This window comes from Salmo salar, chromosome 05 (genome assembly GCF_965601325.2).
Source record: "Salmo salar chromosome 05, fSalSal1, whole genome shotgun sequence".
Classification (NCBI taxonomy): Eukaryota; Metazoa; Chordata; class Actinopteri; order Salmoniformes; family Salmonidae; genus Salmo; species Salmo salar.
Genome location: NC_138295.1, coordinates 62230001 through 62256948, shown reverse-complemented (window position 1 = coordinate 62256948; position 26948 = coordinate 62230001). Strand labels below are relative to the sequence as shown.

At 46.4% G+C, this 26948-nt stretch overlaps 1 protein-coding gene across 1 annotated transcript in view; it reads left to right on the top strand.

Moving 5' to 3' along the window:
* Positions 1–26948, top strand: part of si:dkey-22o22.2 (neural-cadherin) — a 116220-nt gene that overhangs the window by 44846 nt on the left and 44426 nt on the right. The window contains exons 2-5 of the mRNA XM_014200922.3: positions 12772–12960; positions 14322–14547; positions 15623–15827; positions 21329–21440. Coding sequence (XP_014056397.3) covers positions 12772–12960; positions 14322–14547; positions 15623–15827; positions 21329–21440 — 732 coding nt within the window. The remainder of the gene's footprint in view (positions 1–12771; positions 12961–14321; positions 14548–15622; positions 15828–21328; positions 21441–26948) is intronic.

The window sequence follows — 26948 nt, the reverse complement described above, 5'->3', positions numbered from 1 at the left end:
AACACACAGCCACTCACACAATAACACACAGCCACTCACACAATAACACACAGCCACACACACAATAACACACAGCCACTCACACAATAACACACAGCCACTCACACAATAACACACAGCCACACACACAATAACACACAGCCACTCACACAATAACACACAGCCACACACACAATAACACACAGCCACTCACACAATAACACACAGCCACTCACACAATAACACACAGCCACACACACAATAACACACAGCCACTCACACAATAACACACAGCCACTCACACAATAACACAATAACACACAGCCACTCACACAATAACACACAATAACACACAATAACACACAGCCACTCACACAATAACACACAATAACACACAGCCACTCACACAATAACACACAATAACACACAGCCACACACACAATAACACACAGCCACTCACACAATAACACACAGCCACTCACACAATAACACACAGCCACACACACAATAACACACAGCCACTCACACAATAACACACAGCCACTCACACAATAACACACAGCCACACACACAATAACACACAGCCACTCACACAATAACACACAGCCACTCACACAATAACACACAGCCACTCACACAATAACACACAGCCACTCACACAATAACACACAGCCACTCACACAATAACACACAGCCACACACACAATAACACACAGCCACTCACACAATAACACACAGCCACTCACACAATAACACACAGCCACACACACAATAACACACAGCCACTCACACAATAACACACAGCCACTCACACAATAACACACAGCCACTCACACAATAACACACAGCCACTCACACAATAACACACAGCCACTCACACAATAACACACAGCCACACACACAATAACACACAGCCACACACACAATAACACACAGCCACTCACACAATAACACACAGCCACTCACACAATAACACACAGCCACACACACAATAACACACAATAACACACAGCCACTCACACAATAACACACAGCCACACACACAATAACACACAATAACACACAGCCACTCACACAATAACACACAGCCACACACACAGCCACACACAATAACACACAGCCACACACACAATAACACACAATAACACACAGCCACTCACACAATAACACACAGCCACTCACACAATAACACACAGCCACTCACACAATAACACACAGCCACACACACAATAACACACAGCCACACACACAATAACACACAGCCACTCACACAATAACACACAGCCACACACACAATAACACACAGCCACTCACACAATAACACACAGCCACACACACAATAACACACAGCCACACACACAATAAAACACAGCCACTCACACAATAACACACAGCCACTCACACAATAACACACAATAACACACAGCCACTCACACAATAACACAATAACACACAGCCACTCACACAATAAAACACAATAACACACAGCCACTCACACAATAACACACAATAACACACAGCCACTCACACAATAACACACAATAACACACAGCCACTCACACAATAACACACAGCCACTCACACAATAACACACAGCCACACACACAATAACACACAGCCACTCACACAATAACACACAGCCACTCACACAATAACACACAGCCACTCACACAATAACACACAGCCACTCACACAATAACACACAATAACACACAATAACACACAGCCACTCACACAATAACACACAATAACACACAGCCACTCACACAATAACACACAATAACACATAGCCACTCACACAATAACACACAATAACACACAGCCACTCACACAATAACACACAGCCACTCACACAATAACACACAGCCACACACACAATAACACACAGCCACTCACACAATAACACACAGCCACTCACACAATAACACACAGCCACTCACACAATAACACACAGCCACTCACACAATAACACACAGCCACTCACACAATAACACACAGCCACACACACAATAACACACAGCCAATCACACAATAACACACAGCCACTCACACAATAACACACAGCCACTCACACAATAACACACAGCCACTCACACAATAACACACAGCCACACACACAATAACACACAGCCACTCACACAATAACACACAGCCACTCACACAATAACACACAGCCACACACACAATAACACACAGCAACACACACAATAACACACAGCCACTCACACAATAACACACAGCCACACACACAATAACACACAGCCACTCACACAATAACACACAGCCACTCACACAATAACACACAGCCACACACACAATAACACACAGCCACACACACAATAACACACATCCACTCACACAATAACACACAGCCACACACACAATAACACACAGCCAATCACACAATAACACACAGCCACTCACACAATAACACACAGCCACACACACAATAACACACAATAACACACAGCCACTCACACAATAACACACAGCCACACACACAATAACACACAATAACACACAGCCACTCACACAATAACACACAGCCACACACACAATAACACACAATAACACACCATAACACACAATAACACACAATAACACACAGCCACTCACACAATAACACACAGCCACTCACACAATAACACACAGCCACACACACAATAACACACAGCCACTCACACAATAACACACAGCCACTCACACAATAACACACAGCCACTCACACAATAACACACAGCCACTCACACAATAACACACAGCCACTCACACAATAACACACAACCACTCACACAATAACACACAGCCACTCACACAATAACACACAGCCACTCACACAATAACACACAGCCACTCACACAATAACACACAATAACACACAGCCACTCACACAATAACACAATAACACACAGCCACTCACACAATAAAACACAATAACACACAGCCACTCACACAATAACACACAATAACACACAGCCACTCACACAATAACACACAATAACACACAGCCACTCACACAATAACACACAGCCACTCACACAATAACACACAGCCACACACACAATAACACACAGCCACTCACACAATAACACACAGCCACTCACACAATAACACACAGCCACTCACACAATAACACACAGCCACTCACACAATAACACACAATAACACACAATAACACACAGCCACTCACACAATAACACACAATAACACACAGCCACTCACACAATAACACACAATAACACATAGCCACTCACACAATAACACACAATAACACACAGCCACTCACACAATAACACACAGCCACTCACACAATAACACACAGCCACACACACAATAACACACAGCCACTCACACAATAACACACAGCCACTCACACAATAACACACAGCCACTCACACAATAACACACAGCCACTCACACAATAACACACAGCCACACACACAATAACACACAGCCAATCACACAATAACACACAGCCACTCACACAATAACACACAGCCACTCACACAATAACACACAGCCACTCACACAATAACACACAGCCACACACACAATAACACACAGCCACTCACACAATAACACACAGCCACTCACACAATAACACACAGCCACTCACACAATAACACACAGCCACTCACACAATAACACACAGCCACACACACAATAACACACAGCCACTCACACAATAACACACAGCCACTCACACAATAACACACAGCCACTCACACAATAACACACAGCCACACACACAAGAACACACAGCCACTCACACAATAACACACAGCCACTCACACAATAACACACAGCCACACACACAATAACACACAGCCACTCACACAATAACACACAGCCACTCACACAATAACACACAGCCACACACACAATAACACACAGCAACACACACAATAACACACAGCCACTCACACAATAACACACAGCCACACACACAATAACACACAGCCACTCACACAATAACACACAGCCACTCACACAATAACACACAGCCACACACACAATAACACACAGCCACACACACAATAACACACATCCACTCACACAATAACACACAGCCACACACACAATAACACACAGCCAATCACACAATAACACACAGCCACTCACACAATAACACACAGCCACACACACAATAACACACAATAACACACAGCCACTCACACAATAACACACAGCCACACACACAATAACACACAATAACACACAGCCACTCACACAATAACACACAGCCACACACACAATAACACACAATAACACACAATAACACACAATAACACACAATAACACACAGCCACTCACACAATAACACACAGCCACTCACACAATAACACACAGCCACACACACAATAACACACAGCCACTCACACAATAACACACAGCCACTCACACAATAACACACAGCCACTCACACAATAACACACAGCCACTCACACAATAACACACAGCCACTCACACAATAACACACAACCACTCACACAATAACACACAGCCACTCACACAATAACACACAGCCACTCACACAATAACACACAGCCACTCACACAATAACACACAGCCACTCACACAATAACACACAGCCACACACACAATAACACACAATAACACACAGCCACTCACACAATAACACACAGCCACTCACACAATAACACACAGCCACTCACACAATAACACACAGCCACTCACACAATAACACACAGCCACTCACACAATAACACACAACCACTCACACAATAACACACAGCCACTCACACAATAACACACAGCCACTCACACAATAACACACAGCCACACACACAATAACACACAGCCACACACACAATAACACACAGCCACACACACAATAACACACAATAACACACAACCACTCACACAATAACACACAGCCACTCACACAATAACACACAGCCACTCACACAATAACACACAGCCACACACACAATAACACAATAACACACAGCCACTCACACAATAACACACAGCCACTCACACAATAACACACAGCCACTCACACAATAACACACAGCCACACACACAATAACACAATAACACACACAATAAACACACACACACACACACACACACACACACACACACACACACACACACACACACACACACACACACACACACACACACACACACACACACACACACAGAGCTCCAGTAGAGGGAGTCTCATCAGAAAGTGAAGAAATCAGACACACACAAACACACTCAGACAACCAGAGCGAGACACACACAGGCACACACACAAGTCGCTTGCTGTCTAGTGTGGTGTTCTTGCAGTCGATGAGATGCTCAGGGTCAGTGAGTTTGCCTCCCCTATCTGTCCCTGTCCACCAGTGCCTGACCAGAACAAACACACACACACACACACACACACACACACACACACACACACACACACACACACACACACACACACACACACACACACACACACACACACACACACACACACACACACACACACACACACACACACACACACAACACGCATACATTGTGTTCTTTTCAACCCCATGTCACCTGAGGTGTTTGTGTTTGCCCATCAGCGCTACATCTGGGTAAGTGTGTGTGTGTTTGTTTGCAATAACACCTCTTTGTGTGTGTGTGTGTGTACAGCACTGTATGTGTATCGTTCTGTCACCCATGGTTGGTGTAGATGTCAGGTGATTGAAGACAGGCACTGTAGGCAGCTGTGGCAGATCCAAATCCTGTAGGCAGGTCTGGGTTCAGCTGTTCACACCCTCCTGCTGATGTTGACATTGACACAGTGAGATAATCAACTGAATTTGGACCTGTGAATGCCTACATGAAATGTGATTGTGTTGCTCACTTAAAGTTATATGGCTGATTCTATTAAATACAACATAACCCCTCAACAAGCAGACACACACACACACACACACACACACACACACACACACACACACACACACACACACACACACACACACACACCTCGCCTCCCTAAACACACTTCCACAATTGTCAGTTTCTACAGAGAAATTTCTTGATATAACACATCAATAACGAATGAGTTGCCACTTAAAAAATGTACTGTTTTATTTTTTTATGTCTGACAAAAGTCCTCAGATATTCATAATTTAACCGACAGTTTCCATGTTTTAGATCACAATGTATTTTCTTTCACTGCTTGTGAGAGTCTGCATATTTCGGTTTTTCAGTAGATGTAAAAGTTGAATTATTGAGGTATGGTGGTAAGGGTAGAGAGAGATTTAAGACATAAAAGAAAGAATGAGTGTTAGATGAGTGAAAACCTTCTGAGAGCTACCCCTCTGTCGTTTTTCTCTCTTTCTTGACCTCTGATTCTCTTTCTCTCTCTCCTGTCTCTCTCTCCCTCCTGTCTCTCTCTCTCTCTGTCTCTCGCTCTCTGTCTCTCTGTCTTTCTCTCTCTCTCCCACACACTCTCTCTTTCTCGCTGTCTCTCTGTCTTTCTCTCTCTCTCTCTCTCTCTCTCTCGCTGTCTCTCTCTTTCTCTCTCTCCCACACACACACTCTCACGCATTCTCTCTCTCTGTCTCTCTCTTAGATTTTCTCTCTCTCTGAGGTGACTTTGAAATACTTTTTATAAAATACATTTTGGAATACTGAGCCTTGCGTCGCTTTATCCACTCTTTCATGTTCTCTCCTTTCTTCTCTCATTTTATCTTTGGGCGTAACTCTTGCAGAAGTAGTCTCACCATCACAAACTTCTCTTATGGCAGTTGAGATTACAGCAGCTGTACCTCCTACACTCAACCACACAAACTAAAGGAGAATGAATTCAACTGTAAAATCCTCATGACAAGAAGTCTGACAGCATTGAAAAGTTCCCCAAGGACATTTAATAACTATAGTCACTGCCCTTCCACTGGCAGGGACTTAATGTGAATGTATACTGTATGTGAGTGTTTAGGGGGGATTTGGTTGGCAAGACGAGTGGATTTGCCTCTGAATAGAAGTAGTAGTTTATGTGTGTGTGTGTGTGTGTGTGTGTGTGTGTGTGTGTGTGTGTGTGTGTGTGTGTGTGTGTGTGTGTGTGCGTGTGCGTGTGCGTGTGCATGCGCACGAGCCACGGTTGTATCATCCTACCACTGCTCCACAGACAGGCTTTGGCCTTTGACCCAATTTCCCATGATGGCCTTCTCCAATCCTCCCTCGCAGACCCCCTCTCACACAGCATCGAGATTGGGGATCAGATAAATAAATCCAACTGTTTTTCACTCTGCCATCAAAGACAGAGAGCTTGGTTTTCACTCCGGCTTTGGATCCAGCCTCTCAACTCCTCTGGAGCGATTGATTCCATTCCTAGGAGTTATTGGGAAAATCAAACCCCTGGATCCGGCTTATCCACCCAGACTCTGTCTTCTACCGCACCGACGCCAGCCGCATATAGAGTTGGGAGAGTTCAGACGATCCCAGTGTCGTTGGTGGGGGGAAGCAATCTATACTCCGCAGTGAGGACGAGCAGTGCTTACCAGGAAGTACGAGCACAGTGAGTGTGCTGAAGTAAATGACCCCTTGTCACACTATACATTTCCCTACTTGCTAATGAATACTGGATATGAGAAAAGAGAATATACTGTATCTACCTGTGGGGAAACAAGTGATAGAGACTATAAGATGGTTAGTTGATGTAAACAGTTGGTGTAGAGGCGTCTTGTTTGATTGCTCTTATGTTCCCCGCCACATGGTGCCGTCGACGCCATCTGGTGAGGAGTCATAGCTGTGGCTGACTCAGTGGGCCAGTGATGCCGGTGGGAGGGAGACAACATGCCCGCCGAGTCAACCACCAACTGCACCAGAGTTATGCAGAAAATCAACTCCGAGAGAAGGCCATTTTAGACTATGGAGACCAGAGGAGGCTGGCGGGAGGAGCTATAGGAGGACGGGCTCATTGTAATGGATGGAATGGAATAATGGAACGGTATCAAAAGCATAAAACATATGAAAAGCACATATTTGAGTCTGTTCCATTCATTCCATTCCAGCCATTACAATAAGCCCGTCCTCCTATAGCTCCTCCCGCCAGCCTCCTCTGACGGAGACACACCCCATGTAGAAGCAGCCTGAGGCTCTTGCTGTTGATAACTCACCTTGAGAGGTCACACACTCTGGGTGGAGTGGAGAACGCTATTAGTGTAGCTCGGAGCAGAAACCCCATTATAACCTCTGTTCCTCCCCTAACCCTCCATTCCCCATCCACACCCGACCACAGAAGGGCTCTAATTGAGTTTCCGTGTTGTGTCGACTGTGAGGACTCGCTCGCTCACTCACTCACGGGCGTCCACGGTCCTCGAGTGGTGAAATACTACATTGTGGTCAGGCAAGGAGGGGGCAGCCCCCTGTGGGCCTCTCATTCCAGAGAGACAGGCATGACACGGGAGGCTATTGGTTGTGGTAGTTAGTTAGGATCTAATGTGTTCACGAGGTGCTGGGAGACCAGAGTCCAGGAGGAGTAAGAGAGAGGGCGGGATCGTGCCCTGTCACTCCACAGGACATGCAGGGACATACATGAGCAGCTATGTCTCCTCTGCATTTGATTGTCTGTGTGTGGATGAGTGTGTAGTGGGGAGGGCTCCATCCACACACAGCCTCGGGGTTTATCAGAAAACACACACACACACACACACACACACACAAACACAAAAACAAACACACACACACTGCACAGTTCTGTCTGTGGCTGAAATGTATTCATTTTCCCCTCATGTTTCTCAATGCCTGTTTGTTTGTGGCTTTGTCAGGGGAGAAAATAGAATAACTTATTCCTGCTGTCTTTCTCTTGTATTTCATGGAGTATTGCATTTACATCATCAGACTGGTTGCTTAGCTATGTTAAACCAGTTGAGCGTTTGGAATATCATTAGGTTTGGGCAGTAAAAGTCAACCGAGGGTGAAATGTGAAGAAATGAGAGGAGGATTTGAGAAATGAGGGGAGTGATGGTATTAGTACAGTAGGGCTGTCCTGTTCCTCTGTCCACTTTAGGTACCAGAAATACCAGGGGACGTTCACAGTGAGATCAGGCTGTCTGTGTTAAATGAACAGAGGGGAGTGAATATAATGATTTCCCGTTTCCATCCATTCTCCCCTTTCTATGTTGTTATCTCTCTCTCATCTCTCTTGACTTCTATCTTCTCATCTCTTTCTCTCTCTCTCTCCCTCTCTCTCTCTCTCTCTCTCTCTCTCTCTCTCTCTCGCTCTCTCTCTCCTTCTGCTCCACCCATCAGGTTTTAAACTTTTAAAAATTGTGTGTGCATGCAGGGGGGAAAGTGGGCCAGTCTAGAAGATCATTAATTAGGATGCATAACGCCTCAGTCCACTGGCTACCAGGGAGCAGATGGGGAGCAGGGTTCCCAGCTCCTACAACAGAGGTGGTTTGTCCCTCAATGACTCTCCTCCCTCAAAATATTCCTCTCAGTAGCTACCCAATGGCCACTATACCCCACCTTTTTGAAGATTTGGTGACAGTCTCTTTTGATGGTCTAATATTGACACAGCCAATTATCCACTAACTAGCTGTAATATAAGTATAGAGGATGTTACAACTTTCTCTGTGGTTTCTCTCACACGTTGAGCATCTCTCCCTGTCTATCTCCTTTTATCTCTCTCTTTTCCTCTGTCGCTCTCTCTTTTCTCTCTCTCTCTCTGTCGCTCTCTCTCTCTCTCTCTCTCTCTCTCTCTCTCTGTCGCTCTCTCTCCCCCTTTATCTCTCTCTCTCTCTCTCTCTCTGTCGCTCTCTCTTCTCTCTCTCTCTCTCTCTCTCTCTCTCTCTCTCGCTCTCTCTCTCTCCCTCTCTCTCTCTCTCTCTCTCTCTCTCTCTCTCTCTCTCTCACTATCTCCTCCTTACACTGGTCTCCTCTTAAAGAGTTTCACTGTGTATCACATGGTTTTAGAGGAGACAAAAGCTCTTGATTTGAAACGTAATTATGCATGTCATTAAAACAAAAGTGAGATCCACATCATTGAGTAGTTAATCGTGCGTGAAAGGGAGACTCTTTTTAGATTCTGACACACACACACACACACACACACACACACACACACACACACACACACACACACACACACACACACACACACACACACACACACACACACACACACACACACACACACACAGTGTCAACTCCCTGCCAGGCCAGCAAGGACAGGCAATTACGTGAGATGCCTGCATGCGTGTGTGTTCAAATGTCACAAAGACTTAACCTGCTGCCACGGAGACTGGACTCATGGGAACACCTGCGCTCTGTGAGTCACCAAGGCGACACATCCCATGCTGTCATTCACACAAACACACACACACCTATGTGACCTCCCCAGGGGCGTTGTGGGAGTATAAATCTGTGTGTACGTATGTACCAAACAGTGTGTATGTGTGTGTAATCCTAGCTCAGCTGCATGACTCTTACCCTCTGTATTGTACCTCAGGTGGTCTCAGGTAACAGTGATACCTCTGATCTCCCTCCAGTCCTCTCACAGGTGTGTGTTCTAGCGGCATCACGCCACCAGACACCACACACCATCTCTGTCAGGTCTGAGAGGGATCACAAGGGGCCAAGAGGGACCTGGGGGCTTAGGGAAATGGGATGGGTGTCCCCTCTCTCAATCACCCCCTTTATTTAAGGTAATGGTTAAAGGACAACTCCTAGCCCCTACCTTACGTTGGTACTTCATGGAGGTCTGAAAGAATCTTCCCCATTCCGTCATTACTTCTTCAGTTGAAGACTCATATCATTTTGGTAGGCTGTTATTGGACAACACTGTCAATGTACTGACACAAATTGGGCCCCACTCAAATGTGTCATCTTCATCTGATGTCAGACACATAAAGACCACTTGAATGCAATCTCATTCTCGCTCCGTCAATACTGGCCTCTTTTGCACGGCTGCATCTCTAATTCACTGTGTATCAAATCAGGGGGAAGAAAACAAACACAATTTTCCCCTTTTATTCCCCGATTTGCATAACAATCCGTGACATCGGCCAAATGGATATTCAAATGAGGAGACAGCTTTGGGTGGACTCAGACGAGTGTCACTGGGCTATTAATACGGCGGGTGTGTATCGTATCTGGGGCGATTTCGCCTGGTTACCATCGGATCTTACGTGGTTAGAAAGGCGGTAACAGACACGTGTGGAGCTTTGTCCGCTTTGTCGACTGATCCACTCTCACGGAACACTGACGAGGTGGATCTGTTGGCTGCCTTTTAGTTCTGCTAGTTTGGTGGAGAAAAGAGAAGGAGAGAGAGAGGCATGGATGGCCCTGGTGACAGATGAAGCAGAGAGAGAGAGAGAGAGAGAGAGAGAGAGAGAGAGAGACCTGTGGTGGATGTACGTACTGTAAGAGATTCATCTCTCCTCTGTGAGCAGTATATGTACAGGTAGTGATCATTCCCATGGTCATGACACTGACACTTGTGTTTAACTCTCCTCATCCCTTGCATTTTGACCGCCAGGCACGGTTTAATGGTTAAAGCCCACTGAGCCAACCCTAAGTCAGCCATTTGTATGCATTTATGTATATATATGCGTGTGTTTGGCATGTACTTAGTGCGTGCTCAGTCGCGTGGAACAAGGATCAAGACACCGCTGTCATTATGAAGAGTCATTATGTCTGTGGAGGAATTCATACATAGCCAACCGGTGTATAAGCCTAACAGCGCCAAACAAAACAACCACGTCCATCCACTGAATTACAAAATGGCAATACAAGAATCTAGAGCCTTGTGCTGAAAAGACCTGTCAAGAAGGCTTCCACCCTCCCCTGTGTCTTCCTCCCCTCTTCCTCTTTTCTTCTCCCTCTCTTTTTACCCGCCGCTTCCCTGCGTCCCTCAGATGTGAAGCTCCCTCTTATTTGCTGTTGTCTCTCCTTCGCTCCAACACGAAGCACAAGTCTGCAGACAAAACAAACTCTCCCAAAACCAGACGACAAACAGCAACAACACACAGCGTCTGTTTGCCTGGAGTCCCCTTCTCTGAGTCTTTTCTGAACTTCTGAACACCTTCCGAGAGCACTTGCTTGCTTTCTGCCCCTCCCCACCTCTTTCCTCTCTCTCTATTTCTCCCCTTCTCTCTCTCTCTCTCTCTCTCTCTCTCTCTCTCTCTCTCGTTTTGTGGGAAACATGCTCGTCTGAAGAGTGATAGAAAGAGAGGGTGATGGGTTTGTAAAGAAAATGTCATTCTTTTCACTGACTGTTAAGGCCTTGGGGGAAGCGACAGTCTCAGACAGCAGATAGCAGATAGCTGCTAGTGAGGAAACAGACGAGGGAGGGAGAACCCTTCAGCCTGGGATGGAAACACAGAACCTATCAGCCATGTCGCATCTGGCCATTTGTCTCCACCCAGAGAATGGGCCCAGCGTCATCCAAGTGCTGTGGCTGCTGTCGGGGGTCACCAGCGGATTGTTGGGAAATTGATTTTGAGAGGCAAATAAGATTAAGGAGATTGTGCCAGGGATCGCAAACACTTTGAAAGGGAGAGATGGATGGATGTGTTTGGAAAAGTCAAAGCCCAATGGTGGAAGTGGCACAGACATGGTTTGTTTTTGGCTAAAAGGAGGACTCAGACCCAATGACATCATCATCAAAGGATTAGGGGCTTCAGCAGACACTAGTCCTCCACTTTCCCAGAATGCATTTAGCTCATATGCCTACAATTCATCCAGACAACCTCTTAGTAGTGATTCCACGTCCCCCTGACTGTACCAACTGTTATCTTTCATGTTTGACCCTGACCCTTAATCTCTTTATCTTTTCTGTGTCTGTAGGGGATGAGTGGTACCTCTGCAGGCTGACCCTTAGTGTGCCCACCCTGGCAGACCTGCAGTGGGGCATGTTCCCTCAGCCCTACCTGGGCGCAGTGGGACCTGACGCCGCACCAGGCTCTGTGGTCTACCGCCTTACCGCCCGCCAACGAGATGGCACAATAGGAAACGCCCACTTCCTGCTACTGGACGGTGAGTGAAATGTCGATCAAAATTATGATTGAATTGATACAACGTTTAAATAGTGTCCATTTTACATTACATTTGATTAGATTAGATAGCTAAACTCTGATGAGATAAAAGCATTTAATGAAAGGATGACATGCAAGTGTTCTATTTTTAGGGTACTCAGGTGTTGGACATCCCTAAGACAGCGATAATGTACATTAAATTATAAACAAAGAAAAAATAAAATAGATATAGATTGAATAAAATAAAAAAATGAAATAATGAAAAATCCAAAAGAAGTGAGTGACAGGAACAATGCAGCTGTGATTAGCTACATGTCCCTGGCTACCAGCAGCTGTGTTCCTCCTATTCCGCTTCCTCCTCCTCTTCTCTCTCTTTCTCTTCCTCCTCCTCCTCTTCCTCTCTTTCTTCCTCCCTCTCCTCTTCTCTCTCTTTCTCTTCCTCCTCCTCTTTTCTCTCTTTCCCTTCCTCCTCCGCCTCCTCTTCTCTCTCTTTCTCTTCCTCCTCCTCCTCTTCCTCTCTTTCTTCCTCCCTCTCCTCTTCTCTCTCTTTCTCTTCCTCCTCCTCTTTTCTCTCTTTCCCTTCCTCCTCCGCCTCCTCTTTTCTCTCTCTCTTCCTCCTCCTACTCTTCTCTCTCTTTCTCTTCCTCCTCCTCCTCCTCATCGTCTCTCTCTTTCTCTTCCTCCTCCTCTTCTCTCTCTCTCTTCCTACTCTTCTCTCTCTCTCTCTCTCTCTCTCTCTTCCTCCTCCTCTTCTCTCTCTCTCTTCCTCCTCCTCTTCTCTCTCTCTCTCTTCCTCCTCCTCTTCTCTCTCTCTCTCTCTCTCTCTCTTCCTCCTCTTCTCTCTCTTTCTCTTCCATTGATGCTGCTGCCCAGGGGGACATGGGTTAAGATGACCCTGTCGTCCTGTTCTCCTCAGAGAAAGATCAGAGGCTGGATGTTAACCCGATCACGCACACACACACACACACACACACACACACACACACACACACACACACACACACACACACACACACACACACACACACACACACACACACACACACCGCACACACACAGCCCCAGCTGGCAGAAGGGTCCTCTACCCCCATCTCTATACACAAATAAACACACACACCAGCCCCCCAGCCCAAGAATTCAGCAATGTCTTAGGGATGTCAATTTCTGCGCAGCTGTCTCTGCTACATGATATCACTCACATGATTGTCTATAAGACCCCGGGGCAAGCTGTGTGTTGAGGTGTGAAAACACAGAACAACTTTAATTTGGGGGTCAACTATCCCTTCAAGAAAACCTTTGAGTCACTTGGAAGAACCATGTGTGTCTGTGTGTTTATACGTGTTGTTTATATCCTGTAACTAGGCGGCGAGGATTCGTTTGAGGTGGACCGCAGCTCTGGGGAGGTCAGGACCACCGGCCGACCCCTGACCCCCAGCAGGGAGTACATGCTGAGGGTGCAGGCGGTCGACACGCAGGGCAGGAAGGGTCCCACTGCAACAGTGGCTATTCTGGCAGGGTTCCGCCCCCCACAGTTCACCAACGCCTCCTACACCCTGACTGTCCCAGAGAACACGCCCGTGGGCCAAGCGTGAGTATAACCTGGTTTGGAGAGATTGGAATGGGCTAATCCCAATTACCCATATTATGGACTACTTTTGACCAGAGCCACCTAGTGCACTATATGGGGAATAGGCTGCGATTAGAGATTACAAGAAAGGTGAATGAACTAGGGTTTTACAGGTGACATTGGACAGGGATAACTGCTGGATGTGGGTTAGGAATAGGATGAGGGAAGGGACAGGGTGCACCAGACCATGCATTTCACAATGGGGGAGGTGGGATATCAGTGAACCAATCAGTGAACCAATGAATGCGTGTGTTCTGCATATGTGTGTGTACATGTATTTTTGCTTGTGTATTGTGCTTGTTATGTATGTGTGTGTGTGTGTGTGTGTGTGTGTGTGTGTGTGTGTGTGTGTGTGTGTGTGTGTGTGAGTTTGAGTGTGAGTGTGAGTGTTTGTGTGTGTGTGTGTGTGTGTGTGTGTATGTGTGTGTGTATGTGTGTGTTTGTGTGCCGCCTCTGCTGCTCATTAGAGGGGAAGCCAAAGGATTGTGTGAACGTGGATGATTCCTCTGCATTATGTGTCATGTGTTGGGAAGGGGGGAGGGAGGTTATGAAGGTGGGGGCGAAGGAGGGACGCAGATGCATCATTTTGTCCCGGGGCTCAGAATATCAAAGTGTGGCTAATTCAAATATGTATTAAAATAAACTTTAGGATAAACATGAAGGGCAAAGTGTGTGTCTGAACCTGCCTCCTCAGGCCTCTGGTGACTGGGGCACAATGTATTCATCTCCTGCCCACCCTCCTCACTGTGTGCGTGTGCGTGCGTGTCAGTGCATGAGCGTGCATGTGCCTATTTGCGTGGGTGTGGTAGGTGCAAGTGTGTCCGTGTGTCTTAATAAAGATGCTATGGATGAGATGAGAGTGATGATATCAGACTGAAGATGGATCATTTCTTGCTCCCTGGAGATCTATTTCATTCATTTCATTCGTGAGTGTGTCTCCTTATGACATCACATCTATTCTAATGCGTCTCCCGATGACATCACTTCCTGTATACTGTATCTCCTTATGACATCCCGTTCCTGTTTCCCCCTGCAGTGTGGCGATGGTGGGGGCCATCTCCTTCCAGAGGAAGACTCTGTCCTACATGCTGCTGGTGAACCCTGGCAACCTGTTCAGTGTCAACCAGGAGAGTGGAGCTGTCAGCCTCACCCGGACAGTGGACTTTGAGAGTGGACACACACTCCACACACTGCAAGTCAGGGCCTCCGAGCCAGACACAGGCCTCAGCGGTGTGGCAGAGGTACACACACGTAACTATACACACACATACGCACATGCACGCACACACGCACGCACACACACACACACACACACACACACACGCACACACACACACACACACGCACGCATGCACGCACGCACACACAGTTACATATAAACAGTACCCACTCACCTCTATACACACCTGCTCCTACCCAGATGTCTGGCTTATACACACAAATGGCATCCTCACTAATCCACCAGTTCCCGTTAGGCCCGCTACAGTCAGCTTAGCTAATTCACTCCAATGAGCTATGCATGTGGCTCTGAAGGTGTGTGTGTGTGTGTGTGTGTGTACTTTCCGTTGGAGTAGTATTGATGGGGAATAGACCCATTTGAGGAAACATCAACTATAGCCATGGTCAGCTGCAGTAGAGAACGTCCAACCTGCCCCACTATGCTGCTCCCCAGCCCTGGTCACATAATGGAGAACAACAGTATGGAGAGCCAGCCGCGGTCACATAATGGAGAACAACAGTATGGAGAGCCAGCCGCGGTCACATAATGGAGAACAACAGTATGGAGAGCCAGCCGCGGTCACATAATGGAGAACAACAGTATGGAGAGCCAGCCGCGGTCACATAATGGAGAACAACAGTATGGAGAGCCAGCCCTGGTCACATAATGGAGAACAACAGTATGGAGAGTCAGCCGTGGTCACATAATGGAGAACAACAGTATGGAGAGTCAGCCGCGGTCACATAATGGAGAACAACAGTATGGAGAGCCAGCCCTGGTCACATAATGGAGAACAACAGTATGGAGAGTCAGCCGTGGTCACATAATGGAGAACAACAGTATGGAGAGTCAGCCGCGGTCACATAATGGAGAACAACAGTATGGAGAGTCAGCCGTGGTCACATAATGGAGAACAACAGTATGGAGAGTCAGCCGCGGTCACATAATGGAGAACAACAGTATGGAGAGCCAGCCATGGTCACATAATGGAGAACAACAGTATGGAGAGCCAACCCTGGTCACATAATGGAGAACAACAGTATGGAGAGCCAGCCGTGGTCACATAATGGAGAACAACAGTATGGAGAGCCAGCCCTGGTCACATAATGGAGAACAACAGTATGGAGAGCCAGCCCTGGTCACATAATGGAGAACAACAGTATGGAGAGCCAGCCGTGGTCACATAATGGAGAACAACAGTATGGAGAGCCAGCCGCGGTCACATAATGGAGAACAACAGTATGGAGAGCCAGCCGCGGTCACATAATGGAGAACAACAGTATGGAGAGCCAGCCCTGGTCACATAATGGAGAACAACAGTATGGAGAGTCAGCCGTGGTCACATAATGGAGAACAACAGTATGGAGAGTCAGCCGTGGTCACATAATGGAGAACAACAGTATGGAGAGCCAGCCCTGGTCACATAATGGAGAACAACAGTATGGAGAGCCAGCCCTGGTCACATAATGGAGAACAACAGTATGGAGAGCCAGCCCTGGTCACATAATGGAGAACAACAGTATGGAGAGCCAGCCCTGGTCACATAATGGAGAACAACAGTATGGAGAGCCAGCCCTGGTCACATAATGGAGAACAACAGTATGGAGAGCCAGCCCTGGTCACATAATGGAGAACAACAGTATGGAGAGCCAGCCCTGGTCACATAATGGAGAACAACAGTATGGAGAGTCAGCCGTGGTCACATAATGGAGAACAACAGTATGGAGAGCCAGCCCTGGTCACATAATGGAGAACAACAGTATGGAGAGCCAGCCCTGGTCACATAATGGAGAACAACAGTATGGAGAGCCAGCCCTGGTCACATAATGGAGAACAACAGTATGGAGAGCCAACCCTGGTCACATAATGGAGAACAACAGTATGGAGAGTCAGCCCTGGTCACATAATGGAGAACAACAGTATGGAGAGCCAGCCCTGGTCACATAATGGAGAACAACAGTATGGAGAGTCAGCCGTGGTCACATAATGGAGAACAACAGTATGGAGAGCCAGCCGCGGTCACATAATGGAGAACAACAGTATGGAGAGCCAGCCCTGGTCACATAATGGAGAACAACAGTATGGAGAGCCAGCCCTGGTCACATAATGGAGAACAACAGTATGGAGAGCCAGCCCTGGTCACATAATGGAGAACAACAGTATGGAGAGTCAGCCGTGGTCACATAATGGAGAACAACAGTATGGAGAGCCAGCCCTGGTCACATAATGGAGAACAACAGTATGGAGAGTCAGCCGTGGTCACATAATGGAGAACAACAGTATGGAGAGCCAGCCATGGTCACATAATGGAGAACAACAGTATGGAGAGCCAGCCCTGGTCACATAATGGAGAACAACAGTATGGAGAGCCAACCCTGGTCACATAATGGAGAACAACAGTATGGAGAGTCAGCCGTGGTCACATAATGGAGAACAACAGTATGGAGAGCCAGCCCTGGTCACATAATGGAGAACAACAGTATGGAGAGTCAGCCGTGGTCACATAATGGAGAACAACAGTATGGAGAGCCAGCCATGGTCACATAATGGAGAACAACAGTATGGAGAGCCAGCCCTGGTCACATAATGGAGAACAACAGTATGGAGAACCAGCCAGTGAAGCATGGTGATTCTGTTCAGGTGATTGGACTGTGACCTCAGTGGTAAGTTTGGAAATAGAAATAGGTGCCGTCTAGCTTCAGTACAGATACAGTGAGATTCTGGGTAAAAAGACAGAGAGACAATTGTTGTTTTTATTTATTCAGAAGGTTGTTTATCTTTGCTATCCTATTATGTGAAGATAATCATCTCAGGCTTTACAATTAACATCATATTGTATGACGTCTCCCTCAGATTTAAAAATAACCTTTTACCTAAATGAGAACAGGTGTGTCCTAACCCCTTGTTTGGCTTCAGTTTCCTTTCCCACAAGGGCAGTTGAGGTAAGCTGTTGTGAAACTGGCGTATTGGAATCCCCCGGGGCGGCCATCTTTGTTTGTCAGATGTTCACATCCACTGATTGAGTTGTTTAGATGGACTTGGCAACCAGGCAGGACCCTGTGGCCAACGTGTGCCTGGCAACCAGGCAGGACCCTGTGGCCAATGTGTGCTGGACACAGAGGAACACTTTGGCACCACAAACACACACACACAAACAAACATGTACAACGTGAGTAGACAAACACAGAAACTCTTGCATGTACACACACATGCATTAAACACAGAAGTAACAGTGCACACGTACAGACACAACACACACCAACATAAACAGGCTCCACAATCTGGCAATAAGCTGGGCACCAGTCACGGTCACCTTCCTCTGTCCAAAACTCACACCATCTGTGGTCAAGACCTCAATCCGTTTGCTCTCTCTCCCTATCTTTATGTCTTTCCTCTCTGTCTCTCTCTGCCTCTGTTTCTCTCTCTCTCTGCTATCATTAATACAAGCCCATGGGGTAGGAGTATGAAGAGGAGCAGGCATCCCATAGAGTTCCATGTCTCTTTCCCTCTCTCTCCTCCCCATCTCTCTCCGCTCCCAGCTTCTCCTCCTAATCTTCCTTAAGCACTTGTACTAGCTCTTATTATCACTAATACTCTCACTTTCTGCCACGCACACAGACACACACACACAAACACAACACACAAACACACACACATACACAGTACGGCAGCAGTATGAGACCAGGCTCCTGTTGGACCAGGCGCACAGTGTGTGGGGACTCTCCAAGAGGGTCTTAACAGACAGGGTGTTTTTCTAACAGGGATTGGGATTCCCAGGGAGTGCTGGTGATTAGGTATGAGTGAGAGGGGGATCCAGTCTGCCGGGTTTGGAGGAGTGGAGAGAGGGAGGGCTTCATAGTGTTACCCACAGGTTAGAACGTAGAAATAGTGGCTAGAATGGACAGCTCTCTGTTTTAAATCAGCCTGATTGAATTGATGCACTAGGGGAAGAGTCAGACATTTTGTGTCAGTCTATCGATGCCAAGCATAACCTTATTGTTTGGAGTTTGGAGTTATTGTTGTCTTTGGGGCGAATCCTAACTTCCACATAAGTCGAATTTTCACTTAGTCTCGCATTGACATCAAGTTTGGATTTCAATTTGTGGCCTCCCGAGTGGAGCAGCAGTCTAAGGCATTGCATCTCAGTGCTAGAGGCATCACTACAGACCCTGGTTCGATTCCGGGCTATATCACAACGGGCCATGATCGGGAGAACCATGAGGTAGCGCACAATTTGCCCAGCATCATCCGAGTTAGACGAGAGTTTGGCCTGCCAGGATTTCCTTGTCCCATCGCGCTCGAGCGACTCCTTGTGGCGGGCCGGACGCCTGCAAGCTGACTCAGTCGCCAGCTGGATGGTGTTTCCTCCTACACATGCGGCTGGCTTCCGGGTTAAGTGAGCAGTGTGTCAAGAAGCAGCGGGCCTCGGCATGGTCGTGTTTCGGAGGACGTATCGCTCTCTCCCGAGTCCGAATGGGAGTTGCAGTGATGGGACAAGACTGTAACTACCAATTAGATATAACTTAAAAGCTGTAAAAGTACAAAAAAAGGATAACAATTTGTTTCAGATTTTGAAGGTTTGTCAAATATGGTGTTGGAGTTTTTGCATTTTCAAAGTTCCATTGAAGTTTGTGTTAGTTCCTTCATTTCAGACTGACAGTGTGAGAGTTGATGTGAGTGTGTTGAGTGTGTTAGCCTAGTCATGGTTCCATGCTGGGGCCCACGCTGGCTTCTCCAGCCCCCTGTCTGCCATGCCTGTCTGCCATGCATGCTCTGTGTGCCCACCTCTCTCCCCGTTGGGAGCAGCAGTCTCCCCCCTGGCACGGCTGGTCCCCAGAGATAACACCCCCATGTGGGAGACTGGAGGGGGAGGATCCAGCATGACTAACACTGCTCAGGGAACCTCTGGACTACCCCTCCTCTCTTTACCTCTCTCACTCTCTTTCCCTATCTATCTCTCTAACTCAATCTCTACCACCATCTTGCCCTATCATTATCTATCTTTTCCTCTTTCTGCCCCCCCCTTTCTTTCTCTCTTTCGCTATCTTCCTAGTTTTTCTTTCTCTCTTTTTCTCTTCCCCCTTAATTATCTCTCTCTCCTTTGGATCTCTCTCTCTTCCTTACGCCTCAGGACTGTCATATTTACAGCTATAAAAAAATGATGTGTGTGTGCACAGAGATTCAGTGTAAATGTGAGTGCATGCATCTGTAAGAGTGAGTGTGTTTGCGTGCATACGCGTGCGCGTTTGTGTGATGTTGTGTTCCGCTTGGCCGGGGAGCGGCTCAGAGGGTTGGGCTGCAGCTGTGCCTGACTACCACTAGGTCCTCGTCCTCCCACGCACTCATTTATATTAACCCAGCTAGCACGCCCGAGAAAACACACATACACACAAACACTTACATACACAATCACATATTGTGTAAATGACTGTCATCTGAAAGCTTCACACAAAGAAGAACTTCCATAGACACCAGCCCATCGCCGCTCCAAGTTAACCCTCTCTCCTCTGTCCTTCCCTATAGGTGGTGGTTCACATCACAGATGAGAATGACTGCACTCCAGAATTCCTCCATTCCATTTACAGCCGGGATAACATTCCCGAAGCCACCGCGCCTGGAACATCACTGCTACAAGGTGAGACATCGGTGGAGGTTCTATGTGGGACATAAAGTCCATAACATACGTAGAGACACACACACAGACACACAGACAGAGAGACACACAGACAGAGACACACAGAGACACACACACAGAGACACACAGATACACAGACAGAGAGACACACAGACAGAGAGACACAGACAGAGAGACACAGACAGAGACACACAGACAGACAGAGACACACAGACAGACAGAGACACACAGAGACACACAGACACATAGAGACACACAGACAGAGAGACACACAGACAGAGAGACACACAGACAGAGAGACACACACACAGAGAGACACACAGACACGCAGAGACACACAGACAGAGACACACAGACACACAGACACAGACACACAGAGACACACAGACACACAGACAGAGACACACAGACACACAGACAGAGACACACAGACACACAGACAAAAGAGACACACAGACACAAAGAGACACACGGACAGAGAGACACACAGACACAAAGAGACACACAGACAGAGAGACACACAGACAGAGAGACACACAGACAGAGAGACACACAGACACACAGAGACACACACACAGACACGCAGAGACACACAGACAGAGACACACAGACACAGACACACAGAGACACACAGACAGAGACACACAGACGGACAGACGGACAGACACACAGACACACAGACACACAGACACACACAGACACACAGACAGTACATAAGACAGACAGTACATACAGTAACAGTGTATACAGTGCCTTCAGAAAGTATTCAGACCCCTTTACCGTAAATTCTGGACTATAAGCCGCAACTTTTTTCCCAGCTTTGAACCTCGCGGCTTAAACAATGACGCGGCTAATATATGGATTTTTCCCGCTTACATTTTTTTTTTCCCAAAAAAACACATTCTGTGACGTGTTCAGTTTTTTGGCGGCATGAAGCTTTCATTAGACCAATGAAATTGCCGAACGGGTTAAGGTCAAACAACTTTTTTGTTTACTGTTTAGATTAAATCGAGTGCTCTCAAACTTCCCATCATTCTGATTACGGTAGTCATTTTGTCACCCTCATCATGGCAAAGACACGGAGAAATGCATATGATGCAGCTTTCAAGTTGAAGGCGATTGATCTGGCTGTTGGAAAAGGAAATAGAGCTGCTGCACGGGAGCTTGGTCTTAATGAGTCGATGATAAGACGTTGGAAACAGCAGCGTGAGGAATTGACTCAGTGCAAAAAGACAACTAAAGCTTACTGCTAATTTTTTATTTTTTGTTACAAGCCCTGTTTCGTTAAAGCCTATTTATTTTTGTTACAAGCCGTGTTTCATTAAAGCCTGTGTAAAGTTAATTTTTTCAATGTACCGGTAGGCACCTGCGGCTTATAGACATGTGCGGCTTATTTATGTTGAAAAAAAAAATCATAATTTTAATTCAGTGGGTGCGGCTTATATTCAGGTGCTCTTAATAGTCCGGAAATTACGGTACTTTTTCCACATTTTGTTATGTTACAGCCTTATTCTAAGATGTATTAAATCGTTTTTTTCCCTCATCAATCTACACACAATACCCCATAATGACAAAGCAAAAACAGGATTTTAGACATTTTTGCTAATTTTAATAGATATAAAAAAATGAAAATCTAACATTTACATAAGTATTCAGACCCTTTACTCAGTACTTTGTTGAAGCACCTTTGGCAGCGATTACAGCATCGAGTCTTCTTGGATATGACGCTACAAGCTTGGCACACCTGTATTTGGGGAGTTTCTCCCATTCTTCTCTGCAGGTCCTCTCAAGCTCTGTCAGGTTGGATGGGGAGCGTTGCTGCACAGCTAATTTCAGGTCTCTCCAGAGATATTCGATCAGGTTCAAGTCCGGGCTCTGGCTGGGCCACTCAAGGACATTCAGAGACTTGTCCCGAAGCCACTCCTGTGTTGTCTTGGCTGTGTGCTTAGGGTCGTTGTCCTATTGGAAGGTGAACATTCACCCCAGTCGGAGATCCTGAGCGCTCTAGAGCAGGTTTTCATCAAGGATCTCTCTGTACTTTGCTCTGTTCATCTTTGCCTCGATCCTGATCCCAGTCCCTGTCGCTGAAAAACAACCCCACAACATGATGCTGCCACCACCATGCTTCACCGTAGGGATGGTGCCAGGTTTCCTCCAGATGTGACGCTTGGCATTCAGGCCAAAGCGTTCAATCTTGGTTTCATCAGACCAGAAATCTTGTTTCTCATGGTCTGAGAGTCTTCAGGTGCCTTTTGGCAAACTCCAAGCGGGCTGTCATGTGCCTTTTACTGAGGAGTGGCTTCCGTCTGGCCACTCTACCATAAAGGCCTGATTGGTGGAGTGCTGCAGAGATGGTTGTCCTTCTGGAAGGTTCTCCCATCTCCACAGAGGAACTCTAGAGCTCTGTCAGAGTGACCATCAATTTCTTGGTCACCTCCCTGACCAAGGCCCTTCTCCCCCGAATGCTCAGTTTGGCCGGGCGGCCACTCTAAGAAGAGTTTTGATGGTTCCAAATGTAACGATCGTCCAAAGGATTAGACCAAGGTGCAGCGTGGTGAGAGTTCATCTTTATTTTAAATTGGAACACTTAAACAAAATAATAAACAAATACAAATGACCGTCACATCTTGCAGGCTAAATACGAGCAGTACAAAATCAAGATCTCACAAACACAGGTGGAAAAAGGCTGCCTAAGTATGGCTTCCAATCAGAGACAACGATAGACACCTGCCTCTGATTGGAAACCACACCCGGCCAAAACATAGAAACTAACACATAGAATGCCCACCCCACACCCTGACCTAACCGCAGAGAAACAAACCCTCTCTCTCAGGTCAGGGCGTGACACCAAACTTCTTCCATTTAAGAATGATGGAGGCCAATGTGTTCTTGGGGACCTTCAATGCTGCATACATGTTTTGGTACCCTTCCCCAGATCAGTGCCTCAACACAATCCTGTCTCTGAGCTCTACGGACAATTCCTTCAACCTCATGGCTTGGTTTTTGCTCTGACATGCACTGTCAACTGTGGGACCTTATATAGACAGGTGTGTGCCTTTCCAAATCATGTCCAATCAATTGAATTTACCACAGGTGGACTCCAATTAAGGTGTGGAAACATCTCAAGGATGATCAATAGAAACAGGATGCACCTGAGCTCAATTTCAAGTCTTATAGCAAAGGGGATGAATTCTTATGTAAATAAGGTATTTCTGTTTTTTAAATTTAATTCATTTGCAAAAACATCTAAAAACCTATTTTCACTTTGTCATTATAGGGTATTGTGTGTAGATTGCTGAGGATTATAATTTTTTTAATCCATTTTAGAATTAAGGCTGTAACGTAACAAAATGTGGAAAAGGCAAGGTGTCTGAATACTTTCCGAAGGCACTATAACAGACAGACAGACAGACAGACAGTAACAGACAGTGGGTGCTGCCCTCTGTGTGAGATGTTGATAGCCAGGCTTGGTTAGTGGACAGACACCCTGAGGGTTGAGGAGAGGGTGACCTCTACTAAAGGCTGGCCATAATGGAATGGGCTGCTCTTATCACCCTGCCTGTCCCAGACCTGATCCTATCACAGTAATTGAAAGGGTTTTACGCCCACTCACAATGGATGACTTTGTGCCATGGTTTAACCACCGGCTACTCTTTTATAGAGGAAGGGAAGGGAGGAGTGGGCAACCCTTTGGGAGGTTAGATAGACGAGCGTGGGCTTTGTGCCGTTCATGCACAGGTATGTTCAGTCAATGTGCTACCATGTCAGTGCATGCATCTTTGTCCCATTCTATGTGACCTCAACTCTATTGCACACGCCACACGTTAAATGCGAGACCGACAATGAGGTTGGCTTTGCTGCTTGTCACACTGCATTAGGTTCTGGGATCAAATGATCAATGCTAATGGCTAGCAGGCTAACAGCTAGCCTCCCTGGGAGTGCTTGAGCAGTCCTGCCCCACTGAGCCTTGAGGAGAGGAGGGAGAGGAGGAGACAACCCATTTTTCAAGTGCGTGCCTGTGTGTGTGTGTGTGTGTGTGTGCGTGCGTGCGTGCGCGTGCGTGCGTGTGTGTGCGTGTGTGCGTGTGTGTGCGTGTGTGCGTGTGTGTGCGTGTGTGCGTGTGTGTGCGTGTGTGTGTGTGTGTGTGTGTGTGTGTGTGTGTGTGTGTGTGTGTGTGAGAGAGAGCCAGCGAGAAGAGAATGGCCGGATTGCTTACCAGCCTTTAATTCTGTCTTTGTTCTCAGCTAAAGCCAATCGGCTTAAGCGAGGGATGGAGAAAATACAGAGACAAAAAGAAAAGAGAGAACGAGAGAGCAAGACAGGATGATCTAGTGGCCGCAGCATGCTTTCTGAAGCAGATGCACACGTTGGCATGGGCCCGGCTGTGTGTGTGTGTCTCTGTGTGTCTGTGTGTGTGTCTCTGTGTGTCTGTGTGTTTGTCTCTGTGTGTCTGTGCATGTGCTTATGAAAATTCAATTATGGTGAATATGCAGCTTTTTTGCATATCGCCATGTCGACAGACGCGCCTGTCACTCTGTGTCACTCACTCACGCAGTGGAGACTCCCCCTGCATGCAGAGCGTGTGTGTGTGTGTGTGTGTGTGTGTGTGTGTGTGTGTGTGTGTGTGTGTGTGTGTGTGTGTGTGTGTGTGTGTGTGTGTGTGTGTGTGTGTGTAGTATTTGTATGTGAATGGATAGTTTGATTTCAAACTTTAGAATTGATAGTTTGATTTCAAACTTTAGAATGGATAGTTTGATTTCAAGCTTTAGAATGGATACTTTGATTTCAAACTTTAGAATGGATAGTTTGATTTCAAGCTTTAGAATGGATAGTTTGATTTCAAACTTTAGAATTGATAGTTTGATTAAAAGCTTTAGAATGGATAGTTTGATTTCAAGCTTTAGAATGGATAGTTTGATTTCAAACTTTAGAATTGATAGTTTGATTAAAAGCTTTAGAATGGATAGTTTGATTAAAAGCTTTAGAATGGATAGTTTGATTAAAAGCTTTAGAATGGATAGTTTGATTAAAAGCTTTAGAATGGATAGTTTGATTAAAAGCTTTAGAATGGATAGTTTGATTAAAAGCTTTAGAATGGATAGTTTGATTAAAAGCTTTAGAATGGATAGTTTGATTTCAGATGCCGCGAGAGAAAAAAACTGAGAAAGAGGCGAGCATGAGGGAAAGAGAGAGTCAGGAGAAAGAGATAAGGATAGAGAGAGAAAGATAGAGAGAGGGGGATGATTATTGTTGTTTACCTTAAGTCAGGATTAGTCTATAAATTGGGCCTTGGTTTTTAATGGAAACTAGCAGTGAGTGACGGGTAAATCTGCCTCTCCAATTATCTAGCCGAAATGTCTCAGGAAGGATTTAGCAGAGTAGGGAGGCGAACAAACTACCTCCCCCCCCCCCCACACACATACACACAAACACTCACACACAAACCCCTCAGCTAGCCAGAATCGCACGCCTAGCCTCTCCCCATATTCCTATGTTTAATTTAGCTTC